At 44.8% G+C, this 21,351-nt stretch overlaps 2 protein-coding genes across 2 annotated transcripts in view; one reads left to right on the forward strand and one right to left on the reverse strand.

The window, feature by feature from the left end:
* The window catches only part of si:ch211-14k19.8 (uncharacterized), a 35,818-nt gene extending 33,391 nt beyond the window's left edge, over positions 1-2,427 (reverse strand). The window contains exons 1-2 of the mRNA XM_045713560.1: positions 2,125-2,427; positions 94-489 (exon numbers count right to left, since the gene is read on the reverse strand). Coding sequence (XP_045569516.1) covers positions 94-489; positions 2,125-2,185 — 457 coding nt within the window. The 5' untranslated portion in view covers positions 2,186-2,427. The remainder of the gene's footprint in view (positions 1-93; positions 490-2,124) is intronic.
* A 5,831-nt stretch (positions 2,428-8,258) lies between these two features.
* LOC106592020 (zinc finger protein 501-like) lies at positions 8,259-19,118 on the forward strand. Its single transcript, XM_045712167.1, has 2 exons — positions 8,259-9,021; positions 17,860-19,118. The coding sequence occupies exons 1-2, from the start codon at positions 8,631-8,633 to the stop codon at positions 19,008-19,010; spliced, it is 1,542 nt and encodes a 513-aa protein (XP_045568123.1). The 5' UTR covers positions 8,259-8,630; the 3' UTR covers positions 19,011-19,118.
* Positions 19,119-21,351: the final 2,233 nt, after the last annotated feature.

Below are 21,351 nucleotides of genomic sequence, written 5' to 3' on the forward strand. Positions count from 1 at the left end.
AGTAGTCCACTATATGGGGAATAGGGCTCTGGTCAACAGTAGTCCACTATATGGGGAATAGTGTACCGTTTGAAAGATGTTTCCATGACTAACCTGTATAGAACAACAGCTGTATGTTGTGTTGAGAGATGGTGGTTCTCAGGACCGTCCAGGTGACGACAGCTGTCCCACATCCCAAGAGGACAGCCTTCTGCCCAGCCACCAACCCCCGCTGCTCCCCGCTGGCTCCGCACTGCACCGTGACCTCTGGTGAACCCCGGTCCACAGACACCACCTCCAGCCGCACCGTCCCGTTAGCAGGGACATCTATAACCCAGGTGCACACCGTGTCCATTTCCCGCGGTTTCCCGGCGTTGCCATCGTTAACGGTGACGACGTTGTACTCTTCCGTCGTCGGAACCGGTTGTGTGAATTTGATGGTACCGGTTTCGACCCGTTGGAGGTCTATGGATCCACCGCAGCCGTGGCTTGAGGTGGCGAGTTTATTACCTGACGAGAAACAGGCATAAAGTAGTGAATCGGTCTTTCTAACCGTTGAGGAAAGCAGAGTAAAACTAGACCTAGTTTACAGATATAAACAGACCTTCTACAGTCAATAACTATATAGACTACAGGCCTACTGATAGACTATATAGACTACAGGCCTACTGATAGACTATATAGACTACAGGCCTACTGATAGACTATATAGACTACAGGCCTACTGATAGGATGGAGATTCAAAAAACATGATGTCACTCATTTAAACTGCAGCAGTGTAGACTATACGTTTACTGATTGGTTCATTGATTGATTGATTTTATTTGACAATAAAAAATTAAAAAATAGGTACATTCCATACCTGTTATAACCTGTCTGGGACCAATAAAGTCAACGACTTATAGAAGTAGACATTTCACTGTCACTCCGTCGTCCCATCCCCCCTCAAAAGAAAATACGATTGAGGACATTGGCAACCCATCGGCAGGTAGGCTAGTGGTTAGAGCGTTGGGCCAGTAATCGAAAGGTTGCTAGATTGAATCCCCCGAGCTGACAAGGTAAAAATCTCTCACGGCTGTCGAAAGGAGAGGACCAAGGTGCAGCGTGTGTGTAGTTCTACATTTTATTTACTCTGTGAAAACTATGCAATACATCAAATAACTGAATAGATAAAAACAACAAACCGTGACTCAGAGGAGAAACAAACACTACTCAAAAATAATCACCCACAAACCCAGGTGGGGGAGAAAAAAAAAAAACTACTTAAGTATGATCTCCAATTAGAGACAACGAGAACCAGCTGCCTCAAATTGGAGATCATCCCAAGCAAAACCTACATAGAAATACAAAACTAGAACATGAACATAGAAATACAACACATAGAAAAACAACCCCTGTCACACGCCCTGACTTACTCTATCATAGAAAATAACAACTTACTATGATCAGGACGTGACAAAATCTATCGTTCTGCCTCTGAACAACGCAGTTAACCCACTGTTAATACACCGTCATTATAAGTAAGAATTTGTTCTTAACTGACTTGCCTCGTTAAATAAAGGTTAAAAAAAAACAACAAAAGAAAGAAAGAAAACAGGGCCTCTCCTGTAATCTAATTGGTTTGGTTTAAGAGGCCAGGTCGCTATAAACATCAGCCACATTCCTCAGCATATAGAGGTAGATACAGTAACCCAACTCTCATACAATACTTCACACTCAGACAAAAAAGGTTCTCCAGGAAAAACACAAATGAACTATCTTGTCCCAGTCGTCAGACCTACTGTACAGAAACAGCATTTTGTTCAACAATCTAAAGATAAAGAAAATGCTACATTTTAGTGTTTAAATACCTAAATGCCACACCTGCATTGCTTGCTGTTTTGGGGGGTTTTAGGCTGGGTTTCTGTACAACACTTTGAGATATCAGCTGATGTAAGAAGGGCTTTATAAATACATTTGATTGGATAAATCCTTTCTCACTGCTTCCAGGGTTCAGATCAGGACTATTAACACACCTATTTCCTGACACAATTTTCAAATATATATATATATATATATATATATATATATATATATATATATATATATATATATATATATATATATATATATATATATATAAAGACAAAATATGTCCTGTCTTACCTGTGGTGAAAACGAAGAGAAGTAGAAGTCCCAACCGCGACCTAGAGATGTGTAGCTGCATCTTATGTCTGTACACATTTCAATGACAAGTCAGGGGTCCAACTAGTTCCAAACAGACAGCTGAGGTCAGGAGAGGAGCCGTTGCTCTGCGTAATCCTTACCAGTCCTCAATCTGTCCAAACACACGCTGACAAAACCAAGACAAGAGAAAACCTTGATTCCACTTTCCTCCCCCTCCTCTCTCACTTTTCTCCTCACAGCCCGAGTCTCTCGACCATCCCAGAGAAGTGAACAAGGCTGGAATTCCCCGCCCCATCTCTCTCTCTCTCTCTCTCTCTCTCTCTCTCTCTCTCTCTCTCTCTCTCTCTCTCTCTCTCTCTCTCTCTCTCTCTCTCTCTCTCTCTCTCTCTCTCTCTCTCTCTCTCTCTCTCTCTCTCTCTCTCTCTCTCTCTCTCTCTCTCTCTCTCTCTCTCTCTCTCTCTCTCTCTCTCTCTCTCTCTCTCTCTCTCTCTCTCTCTCTCTCTCTCTCTCTCTCTCTCTCTCTCTCTCTCTCTCTCTCTCTCTCTCTCTCTCTCTCTCTCTCTCTCTCTCTCTCTCTCCCTCCCTCCCTCCCTCAGGGAAACCGGAGTGTTGTCAGCGGTAAAGACAGCCTGTAAATGAGATGCATGGGGTGTGTGTGTGAGAGAGAAAGCGAGAGAGGCAGAGAGTAGTTGGGTAGAGCCATGTGACAAACATTAGTGCCGCTCCTCGCGGCGGGGTTCCTGTGGTGGGGGGTGGAGACAGGCGGACCATAGTGATCACCACAAGAGGCTCGCTGCTCTGTTTTAACACACAGTTTATACAGTGAGCAGGAAGCTGTGAGCTTTTAATGGGACAGGAACAGATGGCTTAAAACGGTGAGCAGGAAGCTGTTAGCTTGGGACAGGAACAAGATGAAAGAGCAGGTAATGAGTGTTTGTTGGCTTTGAGAGGAGTTTATCACATCAGTCAATGGCTTCATAAATAAGTGCATAGACGACGTGACCGTACGTACATGCCCCCAACCAGAAGCCATGGATTACAGGCAACATCCGCACTGAGCTAAAGGCTAGAGGTGCCACTTTCAAGGGGCGGGACACAAACGCTTATAAGAAATCCCGCTATGCCTTCCGACGAACCATCAAACAGGCAGTGTCAATCCAGAGATCGAATCGTACTACACTGGCTCTGACGCTCGTCGGATGTGGCAGGGCTTGCAAACTATTACGGAATATGAAGGGAAACCCAGCCACGAGCTGCCCAGTGACACAAGCCTACCAGACGAGCTAAATGCCTTCTAGGCAAGAAACACTTAACCATGCGTGAGATCACCAGCTGTTCTGGACGACTGTGTGATTACGCTCTCCGTAGCCGATGTGAGTAAGACCTTTAAACAGGTTAACATTCACAAGGCCTCAGGGCCAGATGCGCTGACAAGTGTCTTCTTTGACATTTTCAACCTCTCCCTGACCCAGTCTGTAATACCGACATGTTTCAAGCAGACCACCATAGTCCCTGTGCCCAAGAACACTAAGGTAACCTGTCTTCCCTGTGGCTCAGTTGGTAGAGCATGGTGTTTGCAACGCCACGGTTGTGGGTTCGATTCCCACAGGGGGCCAGTACAAAAAGAAAAATGTATGAAATGTATGCACTCACTACTGTAAGTCGCTCTGGATAAGAGCGTCTGCTAAATGACTAAAATGTAAATGGCTATCGCCCCGTAGCACTGACATCTGTAGCCATGAAATGTTTTGAAAGGCTGGTCATGGATCACATCAACATCATCTCCCTAGACTCACTCCAATTCGCATACCGCCCCCAACAGATCCACAGATGATGCGATCTCTATTGCCACTCCACACTGCCCTTTCCCACCTGGACAAAAGGAACATCTATGTGAGAATGCTATTCATTGATTACAGCTCAGTGTTCAACACCATAGTGCCTTCAAACCTCATCACTAAGCTAAGGACCCCGGGACCAAACACCTCCCTCTGCAACTGGATCCTGGACTTCCTGACGGGCCGCCCCCCCAGGTGGTAAGGGTAGGTAACAACACATTCGCCACGCTGATCCTCAACACAGGGGGTCCCTCAGGGGTGCGTGCTCAGTCCCCTCCTGTACTCCCTGTTCACCCACGACTGCGTGGCCAGGCACGACTCCAACATCATCATCAAGTTCGCTGATGACACAACGGTAGTAGTCCTGATCACCGGCGACAATGAGACAGCCTATAGGGAGGAGGTCAGTGACCTGGCAGTGTGTTGCCGGGACAACAACAACCTCTCCCCTCAACGTCAGTAAGACCAAGGAGCTGATCGTGGACTACAGGAAATGTAGGTCTGAGCACACCCCAAATCACATCGACAGTGGAGCGGGTTGAGTGATTCAAGTTCCTCGGTGTCCATGTAACTAAAGACCTATCATGGTCCAAACACACCAACACAGTCGTGAAGATGGCAGGAGGTTGAAAAGATTTGGCATGGGCCCTCAGATTCTCCAAAAAGTTCTACAGCTGCACCATCGAGAGCATATCTTGACTGGCTGCATCACCGCTTGGTATGGCAACTGTTTGGCATCCATCCACAAGGCGCTACAGAGCATAGTGCTTATTGCTCAGTACACCACTGGGGACGAGCCCCCTGCCATCCAGGACCTCTATACCAGGCGGTGTCAGAGAGTAGTGGGTACGGCCCAGTACACCACTGGGGACGAGCTCCCTGCCATCCAGGACCTCTATACCAGGTGGTGTCAGAGAGTAGTGGATACGGCCCAGTACACCACTGGGAACGAGCCCCCTGCCATCCAGGACCTCTACACCAGGCGGTGTCAGAGGGTAGTGGATACGGCCCAGTACACCACTGGGGACGAGCCCCCTGCCATCCAGGACCTCTACACCAGGTGGTGTCAGAGTAGTGGGTACGGCCCAGTACACCACTGGGGACGAGCCCCTGCCATCCAGGACCTCTATACCAGGCGGTGTCAGAGGGTAGTGGGTACGGCCCAGTACACCACTGGGGACGAGCCCCCTGCCATCCAGGACCTCTATACCAGGCGGTGTCAGAGAGTAGTGGGTACGGCCCAGTACACCACTGGGGACGAGCCCCCTGCCATCCAGGACCTCTACACCAGGCGGTGTCAGAGGGTAGTGGATACGGCCCAGTACACCACTGGGGACGAGCCCCCTGCCATCCCGGACCTCTATACCAGGTGGTGTCAGAGAGTAGTGGGTACGGCCCAGTACACCACTGGGGACGAGCCCCCTGCCATCCAGGACCTCTATACCAGGCGGTGTCAGAGTAGTGGGTACGGCCCAGTACACCACTGGGGACGAGCCCCCTGCCATCCAGGACCTCTATACCAGGTGGTGTCAGAGTAGTGGGTACGGCCCAGTACACCACTGGGGACGAGCCCCCTGTCATCCAGGACCTCTATACCAGGTGGTGTCAGAGGAAGGCCTCAAACATTTTCAAAGCCACCCAAGCCAAAGACTGTTCTCTCTGCTACCGCACGGCATGCGTAACCAATGCACCAAATGAACTCTACCCACACACTGGACTCTACTCGCTCACACATACTGACACTCCACACACACACGCACACTGACGCCACACACTCTCACACATTAAATAGTTTTTTCCCCTCATCAATCTACACACAATACCTCGTAATGACATCACAATACCCCGTAATGACATCACAATACCCCTTAATGACATCACAATACACCATAATGACATCACAATACCCCTTAATGACATCACAATACCCCATAATGACAAAGCAAAAACTGTTTGTTTTTTTACATTTTTGCTCATTTATAAAGTAAAAAAAAAAGAAATATTACATTTACATAAAGTATTCAGACCCTTTACTCAGTACTTTGTTGAATCACCTTTTGCAGCGATTACTGCTTTGAGTCTTCTTGGGTATGACGCTACAAGCTTGGCACACCTGTATTTGGGGAGTTTCTCCCATTCTTCTCTGCAGATACTCTCAACCTCTGTCAGGTTGGATGAGGGAGCCTCGCTATTTTCAGCTCTCGCCAGAGATGTTCGATCGGGTTCATGTCCTCGCTCTGGCTGGGCCACTCAAGGACATTCAAAGACTTGTCCCGAAGCCATTCCTGCGTTGTCTTGGCTGTGTGCTTAGGGGTCGTTGTCCTGTCGGAAGGTGAACCTTCGCCCCCAGTCTGACGTCCTGAGCACTCTGGAGTAGGTTTTCATCAAAGATCTCTCTTTCTACTTTACTCCGTTCATCTTTGTGTTCATCTACTCTTCCTGGGGTCCAGCGAAATTAAGGCAGTTTATACAATTTTAAAAACATTACAATATATTCACAGACTCAGGCTCGTACTCCACCACTACCACATATCTACAGTACTAAATCCATGTGTATGTATAGTGCGTATGTTATCGTACAGTGGGGGGGAAAGTATTTGATCCCCTGCTGATTTTGTACGTTTGCCCACTGACAAAGAAATGATCAGTCTATAATTTTAATGGTAGGTTTATTTGAACAGTTAGAGACAGAATAACAACAAAAATATCGAGAAAAACGCATGTCAAAAATGTTATAAATTGATTTGCATTTCTTTGTAGGTGGGCAAACGTACAAAATCAGCAGGGGATCAAATACTTTCCCCCCCAATTTTTTCCCCCAATGTGTGTGTGTGTGTGTGTGTGTGTGTGTGTGTGTGTGTATGCGTGTGTGTGTGTGTGTGTATGCGTGTGTCTTTGCCTATGTTTGTGTCTCTTCACAGTCCCCGCTGTTCCATAAGGTGTTTTTTTTTTAATCTAATTTTGCTGTTTGCATCAGTTACTTGATGTGGAATAGAGTTCCATGTAGTCATGGCTCTATGTAGTACTGTTTGCCTCCCATAGTCTGTTCTGGACTTGGGGACTGTGAAGAGACCTCTGGTGGCATGTCTTGTGGGGTATGTATGGGTGTCTGAGCTGTGTGCCAGTCAGTTTAAACAGACCTCTGGTGGCATGTCTTCTCAGATTTTGGCCTGCCATATGAGTTCTGTTATACTCACAGACACCATTCAAACAGTTTCAGAAACTTTAGGGTGTTTTCTATCCAAAGCCAATAATTATATGCATATTCTTGTTACTGGGCAGGAATAGTAACCAGATTAAATCGGGTACGTTTTTTATCCAGCCGTGAAAATACTGCCCCCTAGCCATAACAGGTTAAACAGACCTCTGGTGGCATGTCTTGTGGGGTATGTATGGGTGTCCGAGCTGTGTACCAGTAGTTTAAACAGACCTCTGGTGGGCATGACTTGTGGGGTATGTATGGGTGTCTGAGCTGTGTGCCAGTAGTTTAAACAGACCTCTGGTGGCATGTCTTGTGGGGTATGTATGGGTGTCCAAGCTGTGTGCCAGTAGTTTAAACAGACCTCTGGTGGGCATGTATTGTGGGGTATGTATGGGTGTCCGAGCTGTGTGCCAGTAGTTTAAACAGACCTCTGGTGGCATGTCTTGTGGGGTATGTATGGGCGTCTGAGCTGTGTGCCAGTCAGTTTAAACAGACCTCTGGTGGCATGTCTTGTGGGGTATGTATGGGTGTCTGAGCTGTGTGCCAGTCAGTCTAAACAGACCTCTGGTGGGCATGTCTTGTGGGGTATGTATGGGTGTCTGAGCTGTGTGCCAGTCGTTAGGACAGACAGCTCGTTGCGTTCAACATGTCAATACCTTTCTCTCATGATGAGATTGTAGACACCTGAATTGATAGTGCAATTTGTTTAGGGCGATTTTTACAGCTAACTAGCTACTTCACATGCTGATATTCACTTTGGGTATTATTGTGTGGATCAATCGATTTTTAATGTATTTTTTTTTTACTGCTATGAGTCGACTGTGTTGGTGTGTTGTGCACGTTACATAGAGAGAGAGAGAGAGAGAGAGAGAGAGAGAGAGAGAGAGAGAGAGAGAGAGAGAGAGAGAGAGAGAGAGAGAGAGAGAGAGAGAGAGAGAGAGAGAGAGAGAGAGAGAGAGAGAGAGAGAGAGAGAGAGAGAGAGAGAGAGAGAGAGAGAGAGAGAGAGAGAGTCAGAGAGTCAGAGAGTCAGAGAGAGGTTCGGGTGGGCAGGGGAAGAGGGAGAGTCAGAGAAAGAGGGAGGGAGTGAGCGGGGAACGTTATGAACTTTAGTCTGAAAATAAAAATACACTTTTCCCTCAACTGCGTTACCCACTCCAGTCAACAGATGGCGATGTAGGGTCTTGAAGGTGCCAGAGTGACGTATAATATAATGGACGGGAGGCGCTTCTTCAAACACAACAGACACCTCGTTAGCCAGCTGGCCATTACAATAAAGCTCTTTAGAGGTGTTTCGTCTATATTGGCCACTATGTTTTAAACACGATTCTGTCGTGTTTACTTGTTACCTCCCTACATTTAATTTCATATTTACGTTTTGTTGTTTGTTTGCTGGCTGGCTGGTTAAATTAGCAATAGCCTAGCTAGTTAGCTAAAATCCACCGATATGAGTTCACTTAGCTTCTCTCTTGTTAAAGAAGAGAAAGAGGAGGTCTACTGGACGGAGAAAGAAGTTGTTGTGAAAGAGGAGAAGGATGAAGGAGTGAAGGATGTCTCAGTAAAACAAGAAGTAGAAGGTGAGGCTGTTACAATACAAAAACAAGTAGAGGGTGAGGCTGTTACAGTGAAAGAAGAAGAGAAAGACGTTTCAGTTAAAGAAGAGGAAGACGCGTTCAGAGTGAAAGAGGAGGAAGATGTTACAGTAAAAGAAGAGGCGGAAGAGAAAGAGGAGGAAGCAGTTTATGGAGTGAAAGAGGAGGAAGGAAAGATAACTGTCACATCGAAAGACGAGAAGGGAGAAGGAAAGGAGGCAGAGACAGGAGATCAGATTAACACCAGTAAGTACTGATCTTAAAGAACGGAGACACTCTGCAGTTGTTGAACTCATGTGTGATTTTAAAAAGGGGTCGGTCTGAGGTTGTTACAACCATATTTGGACTATAAATTAATGAGATATATATATATATATGTTTGTAAACAAAGTAAACGTCATCATCATTTTGATGATGTCGTGGATGGTCAGTCCATAGCATCCATAGCTCGGTCTGTGAATTCGAGTTACATTTTTCCCCCCGGACCACAGGTCCTAGTCTGTCCATTACCGTCAGCCCCCAGTCCCAACCTCTCCATCTCTACTCCCCCTCCACTCCCCAGAGGCCTGAGATACCCCAGACCCCGGGCCCCAGCTCCAGGCCCATCTCTCTCTGCTCTGTAGGTCCCAACCTCTCCATCTCTCCTCCTTCTACTCCCCAGAGCCTTCAGACCAGCTCTTCTTATTACAACCAAACACAGAGTGCTGATTTATGTCTTCAGCCTCCCATCAGGACTGTGTTCAGTACATAACAGGAAACGGTGCTCTACTGATCAACCAGTTCAGTACATAACAGGAAACGGTGCTCTACTGATCATAAAACCCCCCTAATAGAACAGGAAACGGTGCTCTACTGATCAACCAGTTCAGTACATAAAACCCCCCTAATAGAACAGGAAACGGTGCTCTACTGATCAACCAGTTCAGTACATAAAACCCCCCTAATAGAACAGGAAACGGTGCTCTACTGATCAACCAGTTCAGTACATAAAACCCCCCTAATAGAACAGGAAACGGTGCTCTACTGAACATAAAACCCCCTAATATAACAGGAAACGGTGCTCTACTGATCAACCAGTTCAGTACATAAAACCCCCCTAATAGAACAGGAAACGGTGCTCTACTGATCAACCAGTTCAGTACATAAAACCCCCCTAATAGAACAGGAAACGGTGCTCTACTGAACATAAAACCCCCCTAATAGAACAGGAAACGGTGCTCTACTGAACATAAAACCCCCTAATAGAACAGGAAACGGTGCTCTACTGAACATAAAACCCCCCTAATAGAACAGGAAACGGTGCTCTACTGAACATAACCCCCTAATAGAACAGGAAACGGTGCTCTACTGAACATAAAACCCCCCTAATATAACAGGAAACGGTGCTCTACTGAACAACCAGTTTAGGACATAAAAACCCCCTAATATAACAGGAAACGGTGCTCTACTGAACATAAAACCCCCCCTAATAGAACAGGAAACGGTGCTCTACTGAACATAAAACCCCCTAATATAACAGGAAACGGTGCTCTACTGAACATAAAACCCCCTAATATAACAGGAAACGGTGCTCTACTGAACATAAAACCCCCTAATATAACAGGAAACGGTGCTCTACTGAACATAAAACCCCCCTAATATAACAGGAAACGGTGCTCTACTGAACAACCAGTTCACTACAGGTTGGGTTGTGTGTTCAAAAAGCCCCGTCACCATTTAAATGTGTCACTAAATGCGGATGACTGCAACACTAAACACGGCAGTTACTACAGCGATGTGAAATGACTCAACACTACTAAACACGTCAGCTACTACAGCGATGTGAAATGACTCAACACTACTAAACATGTCAGCTACTACAGCGATGTGAAATGACTCAACACTACTAAACACGGCAGCTACTACAGCGATTTGAAATGACTATTGCAGCTCTGAGACTATTGCAGCTCTGAGAGACTTTTGCAGCTCTAAGAGACTTTTGCAGCTCGGAGAGACTATTGCAGCTCTGAGAGACTATTGCAGCTCTGAGAGACTATTGCAGCTCTGAGAGACTATCGCAGCTCTGAGAGACTATCGCAGCTCCGAGAGACTATCGCAGCTCCGAGAGACTATCGCAGCTCCGAGAGACTATCGCAGCTCCGAGAGACTATCGCAGCTCCGAGAGACTATCGCAGCTCCGAGAGACTATCGCAGCTCCGAGAGACTATCGCAGCTCCGAGAGACTATCGCAGCTCCGAGAGACTATCGCAGCTCTGAGGCTATGAGACTATTATTTACAATTCTGATACCTTCTGGAAACAGAAGTTTGTTTTATAAGGAGGATGGGATCCACCCAGATCGTCTGGTTTCCTGGATCCTTTCACAGCATTGTAAGGCTGCGTTGGAGACAATGACTTGTCAATGACTCAAGCCCAGCTCAGTTAATCTCTACCATTGTGACGCTGAGTCGTCATAATGCTTCAGTAAATGTACATTATCCCAGGGGCGCTGGTAGACACAATGTAAGTAACCTAATTAATGTCCCTCTTACAGCCCTGAATGCCTCTGCTGATCCTATAGCTAGTGTATGCAGTAATCATATGCCTATGAACCAGAGTTATAAAACCTGAGTCAATGTGGAGGCTATATACAGGGGGTACCGGTACAGAGTCAATGTGGAGACTATATACAGGGGGTACCGGTACAGAGTCAATGTGGAGGCTATATACAGGGGGTACCGGTACAGAGTCAATGTGGAGGCTATATACAGGGGGTACCGGTACAGAGTCAATGTGGAGACTATATACAGGGTGTTACGGTACAGAGTCAATGTGGAGGCTATATACAGGGGGTACCGGTACGCTGAGCAGTTGCCATACCAGGCGGTGATGCAACCAGTCAGGATGCTCTCGATGGTGCAGCTGTAGAACTTTTTGTGGGTCTGAGGACCCATGACAAATCTTTTCAGTCTCCTGAGGGGGAATAGGTTTTGTCGTGCCCTCTTCACGACTGTCTTGGTGTGCTTGAACCAAGGAACTGGAAGCTCTCAACCTGCTCTACTACAGCCCCGTCGATGAGAATGGGGGCATGCTCAGTCCTCCTTTTCCTGTAGTCCACAATCATCTCCTTTTGTCTTGATCACGTTGAGGGAAAGGTTGTTGTCCTGGCACCACACGTCCAGGTCTCTGACCTCCTCCCGATAGGCCGTCTCATCATTGTTGGTGATCAGGCCTACCACTGTTGTGTCGTCAGCAACCTTAATGATGGTGTTGGAGTCGTGCCTGGCCATGCAGTCATGAGTGAACAGGGAGTACAGGAGGGGACTGAGCACGCACCCCTGAGGGGCCCTGTGTTGAGGATCAGCATGGCGGATGTGTTGTTACCTACCCTTACCACCTGGGGGGGCGGCCCGTCAGGAAGTCCAGGATCCAGTTGCAGAGGGAGGTGTTTGGTCCCAGGATCCTTAGCTTAGTGATGAGCTTTGAGGGCACTATGGTGTTGAACGCTGAGCTGTAGTCAATGAATAGCATTTTCACATAGGTGTTCCTTTTGTCCAGGTGGGAAAGGGCAGTGTGGAGTGGCAATAGAGATGGCATCATCTGTGGATCTGTTGGGGGCGGTATGCGAATTGGAGTGGGTCTAGGGTTTCTGGGATGATGGTGTTGATGTGAGCCATGACCAGCCTTTCAAAGCATTTCATGGCTACAGACCGTGAGTGCTATGGGTCGGTTGTCATTTAGGCAGGTTACCTTGGTGTTCTCGGGCACAGGGACTATGGTGGTCTGCTGGAAACATGTTGGTGTTACAGACTCAGTCAGGGACAGGTAGAAAATGTCAGTGAAGACACTTGACAATTGGTCAGCGCATGCTCTAAGTACACATCATGGTAATCAGTCTTGTGAATGTTGACCTGTTAAAGGTCTCACTCACATCGGCTGCGGAGAGTGTGATCACACAGTCGTCCGGAACAGCTGATGCACTCAATCATGTTTCAGTATTACTTGCCTCGAAGCAAGCAAAGAAGTAGTTTAGCTCATCTGGTAGGCTCGTGTCACTGGGCAGCTCTCGGCTGTGCTTCCCTTTGTAGTCTGTAATAGTTTGCAAGCCCTGCCACATCCGACGAGCGTCGGAGCCGGTGTAGTACGATTCAAACCTATCTAACAGAACACAGAGGGTGTTCTTTAATGGAAGCCTCTCCAATAAAATCCAGGTAGAATCAGGAGTTCTCCAGGGCAGCTGTCTAGGCCCCTTACTTTTTTCAATCTTTACTAATGATGACACGTCAGTTAAAATTCCAAATGTCCATTTATGTGGATGACTCAACACTATACAGAAAATTAGTTTGTCCTAAATATTTCAAAAACTAAAAGCATTGTATTTTAGACAAATCATTCACTAAACCCTAAACCTCTTAAAATTGAGCAGGTTGAGGAGACTAAACTGCTTGGAGTAACCCTGGATTGTAAACTGTCATGGTCAAAACATGTTGATACAACAGTAGCTAAGATGTGGAGAAGTCTGTGCATAATAAAGCCTTACTCTGCCTTAACAGCACTATCAACAAGGCAGGTCCTACAGGCCCTAGTTTCTACCTTCTTAACAACACTATCAACAAGGCAGGTCCTACAGGCCCTAGTTTCTACCTTCTTAACCTGTGGTGGGCTAGGGGGCAGTATTTTCACGGCCGGATGAAAAACGTACCCAATTTAAACAGGTTACTACTCTGGCCCAGAAACGAGAATATACATATTATTAGTAGATTTGGATAGAAAACACTCTAAAGTTTCTAAAACTGTTTGAATGGTGTCTGTGAGTATAACAGAACTCATATGGCAGGCAAAAACCTGAGAAGATTCCAAGTAGGAAGTGGCCTGTCTGCGATTTTGTAGTTCTCCTTTTGCTTGTCTATCGAAACTACAGTATCCGTGGGGTTATGTTGCACTTTCTAAGGCTTCCATTGGCTCTCTAAAGCCGCCAGAAAGCGGATTGGGGCGTCTCCTGTCTCTGGGCAAAGTATAGTAACTCAGTTTGTCAGTGGTCTGCCTGAGGACAAAGGGAATGGAAATGCGCGTTCACGAGACCTCGCCATTTTTTCTTTTCCTCTTTGAATGAATATAGTATTGTCCGGTTGGAATATTATCGCTATTTTACAAGAAAAATACCATCAAAAATTGATTTTAAACAGCGTTTGACATGCTTCCAAGTACGGTAATGGAACATTTTGAAATTTTTTGTCTCGAAATGCGCTCGCGCATTACCCTTTGGATAGTGACCTGAACGCACGAACAAAACGGGGGTATTTGCACATAACTATGGATTATTTGGAACAAAAACAACATTTGTTGTGGAAGTAGCAGTCCTGGGAGTGCATTCTGACGAAGAACAGCAAAGGTAATCCAATTTTTCTAATAGTAATTCTGAGTTTAGGTGACCCCGAAGTTGGCGGGTGTCAAATTAGCTAGCCGTGATGGCTGAGCTATGTACTCAGAGTATTGCAAAATGTGCTTTCGCTGAAAAGCTATTTTAAAATCTGACACAGCGATTGCATAAAGGAGTTCTGTATCTATAATTCTTAAAATAATTGTTGTGTATTTTGTCAACGTTTATGATGAGTAATTTAGTAAATTCACCGGAAGTTTTGGGTGGGAATGCTAGTTCTGAACATCACATGCTAATGTAAAAAGCTGTTTTTTTATATAAATTTGAACTTGATTGAACAAAACATGCATGTATTGTATAACATAATGTCCTAGGAGTGTCATCTGATGAAGATCATCAAAGGTTAGTGCTGCATTTAGCTGTGTTTTGGGTTTTTGTGACATATATGCTTGCTTGAAAAATGGCTGTGTGGTTATTTGTGTCTATGTACTCTCCTAACATAATCAAATGTTTTGCTTTCACTGTAAAGCCTTTTTGAAATCAGACAATGTGGTTAGATTAACGAGAGTCTTATCTTTCAAATGGTGTAAAATAGTCGTATGTTTGAAATATTGAAATTATTGCATTTTTGAGGTATTTGTATTTCGTGCCACGCGATTCCACTGGCTGTTGAATAGAGTGGGACGCTAACGTCCCACCTAGCCCATAGAAGTTAACAACACTATCAACAAGGCAGGTCCTACAGGCCCTAGTTTATACCTTCTTAACAACACTATCAACAAGGCAGGTCCTACAGGCCCTAGTTTATACCTTCTTAACAGCCCTATCAACAAGGCAGGTCCTACAGGCCCTAGTTTATACCTTCTTAACAGCCCTATCAACAAGGCAGGTCCTACAGGCCCTAGTTTATACCTTCTTAACAGCCCTATCAACAAGGCAGGTCCTACAGGCCCTAGTTTATACCTTCTTAACAGCCCTATCAACAAGGCAGGTCCTACAGGCCCTAGTGTCTACCTTCTTAACAGCACTATCAACAAGGCAGGTCTTACAGGCCCTAGTGTCTACCTTCTTAACAGCACTATCAACAAGGCAGGTCCTACAGGCCCTAGTTTCTACCTTCTTAACAGCACTATCAACAAGGCAGGTCCTACAGGCCCTAGTTTCTACCTTCTTAACAGCACTATCAACAAGGCAGGTCCTACAGGCCCTAGTTTCTACCTTCTTAACAGCACTATCAACAAGGCAGGTCCTACAGGCCCTAGTTTTCTTCAGTCGTCTGGTGCCACAAGAAAGGACTTAGGAAAATTGCAATTGGTTCAGAACAGGGCAGCACGGCTGGCCCTTGGATGTACACAGAGAGCTAACATTAATAATATGCATGTCAATCTCTCCTGGCTCAAAGTGGAGGAGAGATTGACTTCATCACTACTTTTATTTATGAGAGGTATTGACATGTTGAATGCACCGAGCTGTCTGTTTAAACTACTAGCACACAGCTCAGACACCCATGTATACCCCACCAGACATGCCACCAGAGGTCTCTTCACAGTCCCCAAGTCCAGAACAGACTATGGGAGGTGCACAGTACTACATAGAGCCATGACTACATGGAACTCTATTCCACATCAGGTAACTGATGCAGCAGTATAATTGGATTTCTTTTTAAAACAGATACAAAAATACACCTTATGGAACAGCTGGGACTGGGAAGCAACACAAACATAGACATGCATACAAACACACCATAACATATGCACTATACACACATGTACACATGGATTTTGTGTGGTAGTAGAGTAGAGGCCTGAGGACACACACCTAATGTGTTGTGAAATCTGTTATGAATGTATTGTAATGTTTTTAAAATGTATTAACTCCCTTAATTTTGCTGGACCCCAGGAAGAGTAGCTGCTGCCTTGGCAGGAACTAATGGGGATCCATAATAAACCCCAGGAAGATTAGCTGCTGCCTTGGCAGGAACTAATGGGGATCCATAATAAACCCCAGGAAGAGTAGCTGCTGTCTTGGCAGGAACTAATGGGGATCCATAATAAACCCCAGGAAGAGTAGCTGCTGCCTTGACAGGAACTAATGGGGATCCATAATAAACCCCAGGAAGAGTAGCTGCTGCCTTGACAGGAACTAATGGGGATCCATAATAAACCCCAGGAAGAGTAGCTGCTGCCTTGGCAGAAACTAACGGGGATCCATAATAAACCCCAGGAAGAGTAGCTGCTGCCTTGACAGGAACTAATGGGGATCCATAATAAACCCCAGGAAGATTAGCTGCTGCCTTGGCAGGAACTAATGGGGATCCATAATAAACCCCAGGAAGAGTAGCTGCTGCCTTGACAGGAACTAATGGGGATCCATAATAAACCCCAGGAAGAGTAGCTGCTGCCTTGGCAGGAACTAACGGGGATCCATAATAAACCCCAGGAAGAGTAGCTGCTGCCTTGGCAGGAACTAATGGGGATCCATAATAAACCCCAGGAAGAGTAGCTGCTGCCTTGGCAGGAACTAACGGGGATCCATAATAAACCCCAGGAAGAGTAGCTGCTGCCTTGGCAGGAACTAATGGGGATCCATAATAAATACAAATATCACAAATTCGACAGATTAACTTTCAGGCTTGTTTTCTGAAAATTGAAGAAGAATGAGACCTTCCTGTCAGTGGACTGAGGAAGAATGCAGTGCTGGTTTTCGCGCGTGACCGAGTGCGCGCCCTTCGTTGTTTTTCCTTTCTATTGAAGACGCTATTGTCCGGTTGGAATATGATCGATTATTTAGACAATTGACATCCTGAGGATTAATTATAAACATCGTTTGACATGTTTCAACGAACTTCACCGGTACTATTAGGATGTATTTTTCTGCGTGTTTTGACCGCCTTTGAGCCAGTGGATTTCTGAACAAAACGAGCCAACAAAACGGACTTTTTGCGATATAAATTTTTATCGAACAAAACAAACATTTATTGTGTAGCTGGGACTCTTGTGACTGCAACCATATGAAGATCTTCAAAGGTAAGTGATTCATTTATCGCTATTTTCTGACTTTTGTAATTCCTTTACTTGGTTGTAAAATGTTTATGCTTTTGTAAGCGGGGCGCTGTCCTCAGATAATCGCATGGTATTCTTTCGCCGTAAAGCCTTTTTGAAATCTGACAAAGCGGCTGGATTAACAAGAAGTTAATCTTTAAGCCGATGTATAACACTTGTATTTTTTATGAATGTTTATTTCTGTATTTTGAATTTGGCGCTCTGCAATTTCACCGGATGTTGTCGAGGTGGGTCGCTAGCGGAACGCCTGCACCAGAAAGGTTAAATGGATGGACCCTTCCTGGATCGCCCCTTATGATTTCACTTTTAAAGGGGCGTTCTACAGATTTGACTGGTCAAAGTTCAGAAGGTCTGATCCTGTATTATTGACTAATTGATCCATATTTCCTCTGGTTTTATTTCCTCTGGTTTTATTTCCTCTGGTTTTATTTGCTGTGGTTTAGCTGATAATAAAATAATACCAATAATGATATTGTGACCTAAAGTCGTCTGGATCACTGCTGAAGGTTTCAGTTTTCTGTAACTTATTGTCAGAGTAACATCTACTTTACTATAATAATATTGGTGACCTAAAGATGTCTGGATCAGTGCCTAAGGAAAAATAAGTTTGTAAAAGCATTTAAACATTCACTACATTGACTGTCTGACTTTGTTGTTCACACAGGAGAGAGACGGGACTATCGTGGATCCTCTGGGGAGCCTCAACAACAACATGATGCTGACGAGGCAGAGAAGAGTCTCTCCAGATCAGAAAACCTCAAGAAACCTCAGCGGAGATCCACAGGGAGGAAACCTCACCGCTGCTCTGACTGCGGGAAGAGTTTCACCTCTTCAACAGAACTTAAAATACACCACAGAATCCATACAGGAGAGAAACCTTATAGCTGCACTGACTGTTTGAAGGGATTTTCTCAACTAGGGAACCTGACAAAACACAAGTTGACACACACAGGAGAGAAGCCTTACCACTGCTCTGGCTGTGAGAGGACCTTTTCAACATCACAGCGTTTAAAGCTGCACCAGCGAACACACACTGGAGAGAAGCCTTACCACTGCTCAGACTGTGGGAAAAGCTTAACCTCCTCAAGTGAACTGATTATACACCAGAGAACACATACAGGAGAGAGGCCTTATGGCTGTGATCAATGCGGGAAGCGATTCACTCAGTCATCAAACCTGACTGTACACAAGAGAGTACACACTGGAGAGAAGCCTTATCGCTGCTCCAACTGTGGAATGAGCTTTACTACCTCAAGCTATCTGATAACACACCAGAGAACACATACAGGAGAGAAGCCTTATAGCTGTGATCAATGTGGGAAGAGTTTTACTCAGCCAAGTCACCTGATTGTACACCAGAGAATACACACAGGAGAGAAACCTTACCACTGCTCTGACTGTGGGAAGGGTTTTGTTAGATCGTCACATTTAAAATCTCACCAGAGAACACACACAGGAGAGAAGCCTCACCACTGCTCTGAATGTGGGAAGAGTTTTGCCTTATTAGACATACTGATAGTACATCAGAGAACCCACACTGGTGAAAAGCCTTACCGCTGCTCAGACTGTGGGAAGAGATGTACTACCTCAAGTAACCTGATATCACACAAGAGAACCCACACTGGAGAGAAACCTTACCACTGCTCTGACTGCGGGACGAGTTGTTCTACCTCAAGCAACCTGGCAGTACACCAGAGAACACACACTGGAGAAAAGCCTTATAGCTGTGATCAGTGTGAGAAGAGATACTCTCATTCAAGTTCTCTGATTAAACATCAGAAAATACACTCAGGAGATCCACAGAGTGTGGAATGATCTCCAACACCAGACCTGGGTAGTAGAACACAGAGTGTAGAATGACCTCCAACACCAGACCTGGGTAGTAGAACACAGAGTGTAGAATGACCTCCAACACCAGACCTGGGTAGTAGAACACAGAGTGTGGAATGATCTCCAACACCAGACCTGGGTAGTAGAACACAGAGTGTGGAATGATCTCCAACACCAGACCTGGGTAGTAGAACACAGAGTGTAGAATGATCTCCAACACCAGACCTGGGTAGTAGAACACAGAGTGTAGAATGATCTCCAACACCAGACCTGGGTAGTAGAACACAGAGTGTGGAATGATCTCCAACACCAGACCTGGGTAGTAGAACACAGAGTGTAGAATGATCTCCAACACCAGACCTGGGTAGTAGAACACAGAGTGTAGAATGATCTCCAACACCAGACCTGGGTAGTAGAACACAGAGTGTGGAATGATCTCCAACACCAGACCTGGGTAGTAGAACACAGAGTGTGTAATGATCTCCAACACCAGACCTGGGTAGTAGAACACAGTGGCCTCTATCTTGTAAAAACATATTTAGGAAGCTGTGGAAATGGATTTATTCATGTTAATATTAATTAAAACACGTTTATTCTATTATAAACCTTAATGCTTAATATTTTCAAATTTATATTATGTAAGCTTATAACATAAAAATAATTGTAAAAAATATTAAAATGTTTAAAGTATAGTTATTTTTTATTTTTTTTTAAGTGCTAATGTTACTTTCCCCTCAAGCAAAATACTTAAATACATGGAATTCTGTTAAATACATGGAATTCTGTCCTTGGAAACATTGAACTGAACTACTGTTGAATTCCATTCATTCCTCTGGAGGACGTCATGGTAACCAGGGGTTTAATACATAAACATTGAACTGAACTACTGTTGAATTCCATTCATTCCTCTGGAGGACGTCATGGTAACCAGGGGTTTAAAACATAAACATTGAACTGAACTACTGTTGAATTCCATTCATTCCTCTGGAGGACGTCACGGTAACCAGGGGTTTAATACATAAACGGTTGGTACTCAGTCTCATGATACAGTGCCTTGCAAAGTATTCATCCCCCCCATTGGCATTTTTCCTATTTTGTTGCATTACAACCTGCAATTTAAATGGGTTTATATTTGGATTTCATGTAATGGACATACACAAAATAGTCCAAATTGGTGAAGTGAAATGTTAAAAATTATTAAGAAATTATATATTTTTTTTTAAACTGAAAAGTGGTGCGTGCATATGTATTCACCCCCTTTGCTATGAAGCCCCTAAATAAGATCTGGTGCAACCAATTACCTTCAGAAGTCACATAATTAGATTGCACACAGGTGGACTTTATAAGCCGTACACTCCACAGTGCTGGGCTTTACAGAAGACTGGCCAGAAAAAAGCCATTGCTTAAAAAAAAAAAAAATAAGCAAATACATTTGGTGTTCGCCAAAAGGCATGTGGGAGACTCTCCAAACATATGGAAGAAGGTACTCTGGTCAGATGAGACTAAAATTGAACTTTTTGGCCATCAAGAAAAACGATATGTCTGGCGCAAACCCAACAACCCATCACCCCGAGAACACCATCCCCACAGTGAAGCATGGTGGTGGCAGCATCATGCTGTGGAGATGTTTTTCATCGGCAGGGACTGGGAAACTGGTTAGAATTGAAAGAATGATGGATGGTGCTAAATACAGGGTAATTCTTGAGGAAAACCTGTTTCAGTCTTCCAGAGTTGAGACTGGGACAATGACCTTAACTGCTAAAGCAACACTTGAGTGGTTTAAGGGGAAACATTTAAATGTTTTGGAATGGCCTAGTCAAATCCCAGACCTCAATCCACTTGAGAATCTATGGTATGACTTAAAGATTGCTTTACACCAGCGGAACCCATCCCACTTGAAGGAGCTGGAGCAGTTTTGCCTTGAAGAATGGGCAAAAATCCCAGTGGTTAGATGTGCCAAGCTTATAGAGACATACCCCAAGAGGCTTGCAGCTGTAATTGCTGCAAAAGGTGGCTCTACAAAGTATTGACTTTGGGAGGGTGAATAGTTATGCACGCTCAATTTTTCTGTTTTTTTTGTCTTATTTCTTGTTTGTTTCACAATAAATAAATAAAAAATCATCTTCAAAGTGGTAGGCATGTTGTGTAAATCAAGTGATACCACCCCCCCAAAATGTATTTTAATTCCAGGTTGTAAGGCAACAAAATAGGAAAAATGTCAAGGGGGATAAATACTTTCGCAAGCCACTGTAGCTTGTATGTTATTTCATGATATCAACTGAATAATGTTGAATGTTTCTATCAATGTTTATTTTGTATTTCATCA

Source organism: Salmo salar, chromosome ssa02 (genome assembly GCF_905237065.1).
Source record: "Salmo salar chromosome ssa02, Ssal_v3.1, whole genome shotgun sequence".
Taxonomy (NCBI): domain Eukaryota; kingdom Metazoa; phylum Chordata; class Actinopteri; order Salmoniformes; family Salmonidae; genus Salmo; species Salmo salar.